General features: G+C 40.4%; 1 protein-coding gene across 2 annotated transcripts; it reads left to right on the top strand.

Moving 5' to 3' along the window:
- Nucleotides 1–4,447: 4,447 nt before the first annotated feature.
- Nucleotides 4,448–10,734, top strand: atf5a (activating transcription factor 5a). Of its 2 annotated transcripts, XM_026211612.1 has the most exons (4): nt 4,448–5,091; nt 6,637–6,882; nt 7,214–8,426; nt 8,652–10,734. In XM_026211612.1, exons 2-4 carry the CDS (start codon nt 6,741–6,743, stop codon nt 8,836–8,838), a joined length of 1,542 nt encoding a protein of 513 aa, XP_026067397.1. In that variant the 5' UTR covers nt 4,448–5,091; nt 6,637–6,740; the 3' UTR covers nt 8,839–10,734. The 2 variants fall into 2 exon arrangements, with proteins under 2 accessions (XP_026067397.1, XP_026067398.1); XM_026211613.1 differs by lacking the exon at nt 4,448–5,091 and having other exon boundaries at nt 6,853–6,965.
- The last annotated feature ends 632 nt before the right edge of the window (nt 10,735–11,366 follow it).

Below are 11,366 nucleotides of genomic sequence, written 5' to 3'. Positions count from 1 at the left end.
GGGACAAAATTTTTAAACTAAAACAATTGTTACAGAACAATTCATGACAATGCATAGAGGAAGTGTAACATACAAAAAATAACTACTTTAAACAAACAATCAAAAAAATATTTAAATTGTATGTTTATGAAACCGCTGGCTCTTATATGAATGCATCTCAGTGTTGTTTTATTTTGTTCACTTTTTTACAGAAAAATATGTAACTAAAATATGATTATTAACATTTAAAAAAATTAGTTGGGAAGAAAAATAGTTGAGAAATTACACTCCAAAACATTATAGTTATTGAGAAATAACTTTTGTGACAACTTCCCTGAGTTCTAACGAGCCCTAACAAATCATGTATATAAAATTCCCTGATAAAAATACAACTGTGTATAATCATCTTGGTATAACCAACTTAATCCTAGCATTTAAATAATCCACAAAATAGGATCTTCTCACTATATTTTTATACCTAAAATATTATCACTCACATTGCACAAACCATTATGTCAGTGCTATATTTACAGGTAACTGGCATTATCAGGCAATGTGAGTGTTCAATTATAAAAGAGTCCTCACTGTAACCGCTGAACACACACTTCTGCAGTTACAACTGTATCTGTTAATGGACAGGGAATTTCCCCACAGTATAAACAATAAAGTTTGAAAGTGTTTTTTTTTTTCTTTTTATTTTGACAAAGAAACAATTGAACCCCTTCAGACCTGAATTCTTCCAAAAGTATACATTTCTCCTGTTCATAAGGCTCCCATAAATGAGACCACGTAATAATAATAATAATAATAATAAAAGTAAACACTCTTTAATTGTACTTTTTTAAGTACTAAAGTTGTACTTCACAAACAATATACACTTTATTTAAAACTCTTTTTGCATTTCTCTGCGAGAGATTAGAGCAAACCGAGCGTTCGTTCGTGATGCGGTTGGTTTTCCCCGTGCGCCCGGTAGAGGGCGCAACTCGTCACGTCTCACCGCTTCAGCGCGTGTTTTCATGCTACAGATGCGAGGGCTGGATCTGCTGAGGCCCCGGGGCCCTGAGCTTGTTTTCTTCTCTGCCTCGCACTCAGTCATTACCATAACAGTTAAATGCAAGTACAAATGTCATCAGCGTTATAATGATGCCATCTGTCTCCACCAGCAGAAGCTCACCAATTAATTTATCACTTGATGCTAATTCATCTCACTTTTAAATTAAGCAACATAAAAGCAAAAGGAACCAATCTAAGGAAGCTAATAAATGCAAAGAAGGGCATGCTAATTTTAAACAACAAATTGAAATAAGGATGTAGCTTTTAGTTCAAAAATGTAATGTGTAAACAAACAACAAATACTCTAATTAAACCTACAAGATCTTTGAGTTTCAAAGAGCAGTTGAAGTCTCATATATCAAAGCAAGAAGGGAAGGTTTGTGCCTTAAAATCACTAGGGACTGAGTTGACTTGATCAACTGTTGAGCCGGTGGTGAAGATCAACTCGGAGACATTTGAGGGGAGCCACTCGGGAATCGAGAGCCCTCCACTTTGAAGCCGTGATCAACCGACCTAATCCAACCATGAGAAGCGCGAGCATCTTCACACAGAAGCGGCGAGCGCGCGCGTTCAGACGCACTGGAGCGTTTGCGGTTTACAAATGTAAATTCGCATAAACGTAAATAATAACCATTCAGAAAAACAATAATACACCAGGGGTGGGGTGGGGATACCAACGCGAAAAACTCCTTGAGTTTGTCCTTGAGTGGCTCCTGTTTTAGTTGGAGATGCGAGACGCACCCCAAACACAGCGACGGCGTCCCGCGGGAAACGCCAGACAAATGCACTTTCTCAAAATCAAACAACTTTAACGCTGCCTCGCGTTCCCGAAGGAACAGTCAATGAAATAACTGCGGTTAGTTCACGCCATGCAACACGGGTTATTAGTCACATTATCTTTATCTTGCAAGTTTGTTATTCTAAATGGGGCACGTGTGGGGGAAGGCTGCCGTCAAACCTCTTGAAACCTGTTGAAAGGTTATCCCGATTCCCACGACACGGCGCTACGGTGGGAAATGAAATAAGAATCATTTTGCTGAGATGATTCCTGTTGGATGTTATAAAACTAAAAAAAAAGAAAAAAGAAAGTTATAGCAAGTGATCGAAACTTGAAGCGATTTGATCGCTCGTGCAGGGGAATGAAAAAAAGACAACAATGAATTCAGAAGGAGATGGTGATGAAATTGTGATGTAACTGTTACTAATGTGTGCTATACATGAACTTGGCATGGTGCGTTTGCTCTCTCACCCACTCCTTACTTATTTTCTGACTAACATACAGAGTGCCAGAGAGGGCTTTTAAAAAGTCAAAACAAAGTAAATGAAACAAACAAAAATAAAATCGTAAGATTTGCTTTAATTAGTAATATTTATCGATTTAGAAACGTGCACCCTATGTTTGAATGAGCTTAGTTTAATTGTTCCACATTTGGACTGCTGGATTTTGGGAGGGGAACAGATTTATCACTCCAACCAGGGTTTTTAATCCTCAAAAGCTGTGATTAATTAACGTCTCCACGGCCTGGACCTACATCTCTATTTGCAACATCAGCCATTTAAAGTGGAAAAATCTCAATACAAACAGAAACTCAAGTATGATGGCCCAACAGCACTGGTGTGTCTGAGGTGTGTGTGTGTGTGTGTGTGTGTGTGTGTGTGTGTGTGTGTGTGTGTGTATTGCTGACTTTCTCTCACGCTTTGCGCAAACAGGGCGCCCCCACGGACCAATTAAGACACGGCGAGTTGGGAGAGTCAGCGCTTTCCTGGGAGAGATCCCACACTTCAACAACCATTATTATCTCCATCTCTTCAACGTTACGACTGCGGTCACGAAGATTGCATCAGGCCTCACTTCTACAACTGCGAGGCTGAGCCGACTCACAAGAGGAATTACAGTATCACAGTACCTTCAGAAGCCCCTCTTTGATCCCGTCGCTCTCTGACTGCTCCTCGAGAAACCAGGTGTCACCTTGGTTCACGCAGGGCTATTAAGTGTAAATAAAATCAATTTCTCGTCAGTCGAGGAAGACGTTAGCTCCTGCTGAAATCTAAGCAATATTCCACCTGACTGTTTTAAACTTTTCTCTGTTTGTTGGCCTTTTCCATGCTTTGCGAGATGTTTAGCGCTTCTCGGATTAATTACATATCCCCTTATAAACAAAAAAAGCTAAGTTTTATCCTAAAAACGCCATTTGTGTGGACCACGGACTGCGAGGTCTAAAGGGCGTGTCGATACAATATAGCAGAAAAGTAATTTCAATTAAACCGATTATTTAAAAACACTTGTTGCAGTTCTGTTTGTTAAACACTAAAGTAACTTTTCGGTGAATGTCAAATGTAATTCAACAGAGACAAAACTGAAAAACACGGGCCGAAAGAGAGAGCTAGAGCGCTCGTTGCAAATCCCATGGCAACAGCAACCAGAAAACATGTCTAAAATAGGGGGCAGTGTTCGCTATTACTATAGCAACAGGAAGACATAGCTCCTTCAATCAGCTTTAGGATTTGCTGAGGGGGGAAAACAAAGCTTGATTCTTTGAAAAAAACGCTATTAACTGGAATTAAACGAGATGTACTTTGAGTTTGAGGGTAATTTGTCTCGTCTCACTGTGACCGCGCATGACTTGAGTAGCTCAGCATGCTGTGGTTTTCTGAAGTTCAGAAGGAATTATCAAACTATAGCAAACAATAGCTTAAAGACTATTTCTTTTCTTTCTCCAGCTAGATAGTGTTTGTGAATTTAACATCATCTTCTCTCAGGGGCAGCTGTAGAAATGCTGATGTTAAAATGAAAAATGATTACATTAAAGACGCCACCTGTTACACGCGCTACATTCGAATACTACATTTATGTAAACCGAGTTATTGTAAACCATTATAGACGCTTTTACAGCTCTTCTGAGTAGCTGCAGTGTCAGTTAATTAACCGAACATGTAACGTTAAATATGGTATTAAATAAAATATTAATAATAAACATACGCAAAAGTCTGCTTATCAAATGTAAAAGTATTTTCAAAGTATAGATTACACAACTGAATCACCCTACAGCCTAAATGAAAAAAAAAAAAAAATTGATATACAGAACTTAGTAGGCTACAATTCAACTGAATCGCTAAGGACGGCGTTTAAAGAGGGAAACGTCTAAAACGCGTACCTATCAGCAAATGCCACAACTAATGCTACAATGTTTTGTCAGTAAAGTTCCGTAAACTGCCCTTCCGCGACATGAAAGTTTAACCGCTTTCAGAATTTGCTCTCGGGATGTTTACGTGAAACATGTGCACGGAGAGTGGAAAACCGTAGACCACTGGGAAGCAACGTCTCTCTGGCGGCAGCCAATGAGAGAACACAACAGTTCCTCTCCAGCCAATCGCTGCACGACTGGTTCGGTCCATCCGGCGAATCTGCTAGAAGCTTGAAGCGCTGATGCAACTAACCTGCAACAACAGCCACGTATCTCCTGGGTAGCAAAAAGTGTTCTTCCTCGCTAGATGAAATCAAGTAGTCCCTGTGAAACAATACATATTTGAACGGGAGAGTATGCTATGCTTGTTATGATGTAAATATTTTATGCATAACCAGTTAACGCAACTGTATGACAATCATCCAAACTCTCGCTAACAGCCGCGTTCATTAAACATTCTTCTCTCAGAGCCTCAAACTCGTTGTAAGTTTTAAGTTGGGAGGTTGCGCCAGAGGGATTTTGTGTTTTCTCGGAAGTCGTTGAGAAAGTGAGTGCTAATTCTTGTGGGCGTTTTCGCCAGCCCGAAGTGTGAAATTTATCTCGACGATACATCCATAGGGCGGAGGAATCTATAGCATTGGGGGCTGACCGTGTGACGCAGCTGGTTGCTAGGTGTGGGTGACCTGATGCATTGACTCAATTAGCCGATTCTCAGTCATCAACTCCATCACAACAAAGCAAGACCAACAGCACTTCAGTCCTAGACACTCCGAAGGAGACATGGCTTTTTAATTTAGTAGTCTTCGATCCTAAAGAAACGCCGTGCTTTGCTCTTGCAACGCACCCAAGCTCAAAACATTTAAGCAAGAATGGAGTAAGTACAACTTCTTACTTTTTGTGCCTTTGTTTGGGCTTTTGTTGTTTTGTCTCTTGGCTTTGTACTTTTTAGGTGTTTTGCTTTTGTCGTAGTGTTGTTCAGAGTGTTGTCACTTGTAACAATGCTTCAGGCGCAGTTTTATACACACTGCTTTCTTGCTTATTGGAAAAAGTTTCAGAAACTCCTTTCAGCTCGTTGCTATGTAGTTTTTCAACTTTAGGAATAATCCCACAATAATCAGTCTGACCTAGTTAATGGGCATAATCTCGTGTTCAGTTTATTTTGACACACTATTCTTTTTACGCACTTTAAAGTGAGACTTGCTTGTTTAACAACTTTTTTATAGAGAGATTATCTTTGTTAAACCGATGCATTGGCTGTCTGTTTAAACAATAGTGCTGAGACTACAAAGGTTCCTCTGTCATTATTTCTTGGCAAATGTTTTCTTTGTGCCAATTTTTACAGCAATATCTGACACATGAATGTATTGTTGCATGCTGCATGCAGAGGATGCTTTTTGTTGTCTTTAAAAAAGTGCCACTTTGCGAATAAGCATGTGTCGTTTTTAAAGCTTCTACGAAAAATTGCTTCCTTTGGTTTCGCATTACGTCATAGATTGTAACCCACGTGCTGGCCAAGTTCAGACATCCAGTTCAGAGACGTCTGCACTCTACGCACCTGCCATGCTGCTAGAAATGACTTATATTGCTTGATTGCAAAAGCAGAAGAGAGGAAAGCTTTTTATTTCTGCTATTTGCGTGTTTTTTTTTTTTTTTTAAGTTGTCTCGGATGACTCTGTCAGCATAAAATATTCTCCAGTGTCAGACCTTAGACTGTAAACAAACTGGACATCAGTTCAGGTGCAGAGGTAACTAGAGCATTTGAAGGCACCTTAGATTGCATCAAACAAAAGATAGTTCAGAAATCAGCACTAAATACATTCAAATGAAAAAATAAATATTTTTTTAAATTCTTGATATTGTGATTTATTATTGGCATGCTCCAAAATATGATCTGAAAAAGCTTTACATTTGTATGTGTCTTGTATTTTTAGGCTGCTTATAAATTTCCTACAAGTAGAGCATTCGCCTGGTTCTCTAGGATCTCAGTAGAACTCCCCTAAGTGGGCACAAGGGACTTTGATGGATGGAAGAGTGATAGTTTTCTAAATTGGTCCCCCGCTAATCACCAGTGTGTCTCAGTTGATGCTGTAACGAAATGGGGGGTTATAGTAATTTTACTCCATTTGCATTGCATCGCACATGGTTAACACTATAAAAAAATAAGGATTTATGGTCAGTTGGAGATATTTTTAGATATTTTAGGAGAGCCAGGATAAGTTTAGAATGGAATGTCCCACCAACTAGGACATGATGATTTTTTTCCCCTTTGTTTTTCCTTTCCTCCATCCTACTTTAGCAACTGAAGAATCACAGTTGGCGTGATAATGTCGTCTCGATACCAGATACACTGAAGCCTCCATAGGAAATGTTTTAACGCATCTTCCCTGATCATAATCCCCCCCCCCCTTTTTTTTTTTAGGTTTCATAATGCACACCAAGCCCTGTTTTCTGTGGCTCAACTCTCAAACTTCACTATTGTGCACTGTAAGCTCGGACGTTTGAATCGTAGGATCAACGGACAGGATGATGACAATGTCAGCACCCATTTGGAAGACTCTACTCGTCTGCCCGGCAGACCCCCTCACTCTCTCTCACCCACAGGCTAACCACAGCCAATCGGAGGGGCGCAGAGGGGAGGGGCCAGAGGAGAACCAGCACTTAATTGGTGAGTTGCAGTGAAAACAGTTTTTTATTTTTCCCAGTTTCAGGTGGGCACCGCACTGCAGCACATTTCGTTCTCCTTGAACAGTGAGTAAAACTGCCAACGTGGATCTATTTTATATTATTGGTAGATAACATGCTAGTTTAATGCTACCATTCGCATTTTGGATTTAGTAAGCAAGATGATATGCGATTTATTTATTTATTTATTGTTTGCTTGTTTTTAACGGGTTGTTAAAATACTACTGGTATAGTTGTTTATTTGGTTTAAATAATTGTGCTAAATTGGATCTCTAGGCCAGTGATTAACATGTTGACCTCTGTTTTCCCCGTAGGTAATGGTCTTAGTGACTGGATGACGGAAGAAGTAGATTTCTCCTCTTACCTCCCAACCCCTCACTCCTCTCCCTCCCCCAATGCATCCCTTCCCCCCTCGCCCCTCCAGCATGACATCCAGGTGCCCTCAGATTTGGAGGTCATGACCTCTCTGCTGCAAGAGGAGCTTGCTCAGCTGGAGGATTACTTCCTGTCTGACCCACTCCCAGAAAAAGCCTCCAAACTGGGCAAATGCGACAAGGGTCCAACGGCGGTTGGTCCACCATCGTATTACCAGTTGCCCTACGCATCATATTCTACTTCCAACCAATCTGAAACCAGCCCTCTACTTGTTACCCTGGCAACTGGAGAACTTGACTTGCTGAGCTTTTGTGGGGGTCCCATTGGCCGTAGCAAGATTCCTAGACATGCCCCTTACAGTTGCAGCCGCCCCAACAGCAACGTCTGCAGCCGCAAGAGAGTTTCCGATGGGGTAAGGGTGGGTGACAGCTACGAGAGTAGCATCTGGAGTTCCAAAGGAAATTCCTCAGGTAACTCAGCTGTTGCACCTGGTGGGAGCTACAGCTGTGCTGAAGATGAGCGGGTGGTAGGCAAAGGGTACTGCCTCGGCAGTGCAGTGGAAATCAGGAGGTGCGCCATTTTACCCAAAGAAGAGAAGAACTGCCGCTACACGGAAGAGGCTGTTGGTGCGAGCAAAGCCGGCGGTGGTGGGTACAACTTTAACGGATCCATTCAAATTCCCCACAAGAAAGATGAAATGATGATGTACGGCACCAGAGAAGTTCATTTAAGTGGCATAGGAGGAAGTGCGGAGATGGAGATGATGGGCGAAGCCAAGAATGGTGCTAGCGATGCGAAGGCGAACATTCCCTGGAAGACGGAACCCAATGAAAGCTGTTTCCTCCAAGGTACATCCCAAGAAGAGGCCTACCACAGCTTCCTTGGGGCCATCAATGACCCAGTCAAGGCGGAGAGCGTAGAGATCCATCGGCAACATAACTTCCACTGTGGCTTTCTCGAAGACCAAAGCCCCGAATGCCTGAGCGGTGACCGCCACGGACCTGAAATGGGGTCCCCGTGTGCCAGAGGAGTCTGTGTGCTGAAAGAAGACCCCTGCATTGTGAAACCAGACCTTGAGGTGCCACTAATCGAAGTGAACCATGGTGAACGGAAACAGAAGAAGAGAGACCAGAACAAGACTGCAGCTCACAGGTAGAGTACTTTCAAAATCACAATGGTGGCAATTGTATTCTTGACAAATAAGCATAGAAAATTTGGTTTGGTTCTGAAGTTACACTTAAGTCATGAAAGTACAAAATATTATGCTTCAGACTACAGTGCCTGTGGGCATTAAGAAAGAAGCTGCTTGTGGAATTTAAAAGACTACACCTTCTGTAAGTACAACTGAATATCCTGTGTATTTATAATTTTTAACAGGTATCGCCAAAGGAAGCGAGCAGAGTTGGATACGTTGGAGGAACAGCTTCATGGTCTGGAGGGCAGAAACCGTGAGCTACGGGACAAGGCAGAATCGGTGGAACGAGAAATCCAGTACGTGAAAGACCTCCTGATTGAGGTGTACAAGGCCCGCAGCCAACGTCTCAAACAGGAAACCAGCGCCTGACCAAAAGCTCGACCACCTGACGATGGTCCTGCAAGTAGAATTGTTAGCAGTCTGAAAGGCAATGGAGATTTGAGTTGGAATGTTTTCTGACTGAATGTGTTTTTTTTTTAAGATGTGGTGGAGGTTGTACTATTGCACGTTACTCAATCATTTGATTTTTGTTACAAACTGACAAAGTCCATCAACAGCTGCAGCACAGACATCCATCTTCTCAGAAATAACTCCAAATCAGTCAATATGCACTGTGATTATGTCTTTGACTGTAACAACAGCCGTTTTTGATTGTTTTCTCTTACTTTTCTCAAGAGTGGCTAGACGCCTCATCTTCTGGTTTCCATAAATGAGCTTTAACAACAGAGCGTTTACTGTTCAGGAAAGACAGAAATCAACACTGAATAAGGCAAGATCGAATGAAACGCATTTTCATTTGTTTAGAAAAGGCTGTAAGGTAATATCACAAGTTCCGCATATGACCTGCACTGATTTCAGTTTATACAGAGGCTGTTTTTTTTTATTATTATTTATTTCTTAGCAGTTTCAACATTTGTGGTACTAATACTAATGATGCACAATCAGTACAACATTGGTAGTTCCTTTTTTCCTTCCATTTATTAACTAAGGAATGAGCACTGATATTTAAAGCAATCTGTTTCTTGTATATTGAGTTTCAGGGGAAGCACTTCTCGAAAATAAATTTCCCTCAGGAATAACGAACCTGATGATGCGTTTTTGAATCCCCAATTTTAGATTAGTCCTGCAGCTCAGGTATACGATTTATGTCCAAAGTCATGGAGGTATGTCAGTTTGTAACTCGATGCTGAAGATGTGGCACTGCCTAATAATGTTATGTGTGTTGATTCCTTGTATTTTTGTTCTTGCATGCTGAAGATTTCATGGCTCTTTATAAAGAATGTTTGTTTTTTCTTTCGTCTGAATGACATGTTACTTCAAAAGTCTTTCTTGCTTAAGAAGTCCTGTTTTATATTCTCTTGGCAAACACGTTTCATTAGAGGTGAATGAGTGGCATTTGATTCACAAACTGCTGTTTGGCCCAATGTCTCTGCTGTTATTGCGACTACAATCAGGGTTTGTGATTTTATAAAGCTTGTTTGCTCTAATGTACAAGTGTGTGTTGGGGGACAGAAAGTAAAATCTTTGTAGTGATATGTCTTTTTTTTAATAATCACTGAAATGATTGTGGTGGCTTTAGAATTGCAGACTTCCCAGCTTCTTAGCAATATTTCTTCAACGATGTAAATGAAGTTACTAAAGTTATGATTTTTTTTTTGCATTCGCGACCATACACAGTCTTTGACAAATGTTATGATTTTCCTGTTTACAACTTAGTCAGTTTCAGGATTTTATTCTGGTACTTGTCTAGTGACTGATTTTCTACTTGCTCAAATAGGAGACATGCATTAATCACAATTACAATAACATCAAAGAAATCAGCTGCAAATCAGGCTTTGATTAGTTCCTCTTTATTCTTCCTCTTTCTTCCTTTTTATGGCATTTTTTACGTATGTGTGGTGTGTACATTACTACGTAGCAATATTTCAAATATAATTGAATCCCTCTAAATAAGCAACCTAGATACTGAGAGAGCTTAGCATATCGACTTGAAATATGCTTTCCTGGGCGGTATACAATCATGTTTATGAAATCTAGCTAATTATGCGCTATGTTGTACGGTCATTTTGTGAAGTTGAGAATTTATTTATTTATTTTTTATTTTTAATAACCTAAAACGAAGGCACACGATTTCCAAGAGTTTACACCAGCTATAATACTAAGACTAGTCATTTTGTACGAGGCATTTCGATGTATAGTCTCCGATTAAGTACTTTGTGTTTCCTGTTATTCCATTGAATTCAAATAAAGTGATTTGTGTCAGCAGCAGTGCATTTAGCAGTGATGGCTTCATGTGAGATTTTTAGAGCTTAATCGGTAGACCTTGAGTTTAACGGATAAACAGAGTTTATCCCTTGTTTGGCCGGAAAATCGTTTACAGCTTTGAAAGCCAAATATATGGAGCAGAACTATTCCCTCCGCACTAAAGCCCGATGTGGAAGAAAAGGAAACTCAAAAGATTCCACACACTGTCAGTTACGCGCGTGTGTGTGTGAAGGACGAAAGAAAAGAAAAAAATAGCCCACACGACAATTAGCTATATGCAGGGTGTTTAAATCTGCGTTTTTGTTTTATTATTAACTGTAATTTTCATTCCTGCCTTTTGTGTCATGACAGTAGTAAATTAAGAACCCAGGCAGAACCAAATGTTCAAGGAGCCCAGAATAGGGGAAAATAAGACGCTATTTTTACTCTTGTCAAATGTTAATTCTGGGCTATTTTAACAGGTCTGGTTATTTATAGTTTCTGAACACCGATCAGCCCTGATGTTTATTGTTCACTTATCTTACTTCTCACCAAACTGTTTAAATACAGTCTTGATTTCCCTTTTTCTCACACACACACACACACGCTGTAAGGCGAAAACATATCACAAATCATCAAACCGCTCGTATAGG

This window comes from Carassius auratus, chromosome 30 (assembly GCF_003368295.1).
Source record: "Carassius auratus strain Wakin chromosome 30, ASM336829v1, whole genome shotgun sequence".
Taxonomy (NCBI): domain Eukaryota; kingdom Metazoa; phylum Chordata; class Actinopteri; order Cypriniformes; family Cyprinidae; genus Carassius; species Carassius auratus.
Note: the sequence above shows the minus strand (reverse complement) of the source record. Positions and strands in the feature narration are given on the sequence as shown.

Bases quoted from the DNA above. Each gene is read 5' to 3' on its own strand.
- atf5a (XM_026211612.1), top strand. From the start codon at position 6,741: ATGATGACAATGTCAGCACCCATTTGGAAGACTCTACTCGTCTGCCCG. The intron at 6,883-7,213 runs GTGAGTTGCAGT...TTTTCCCCGTAG, and splicing joins GGAGAACCAGCACTTAATTG to GTAATGGTCTTAGTGACTGG. The intron at 8,427-8,651 runs GTAGAGTACTTT...AATTTTTAACAG, and splicing joins AACAAGACTGCAGCTCACAG to GTATCGCCAAAGGAAGCGAG.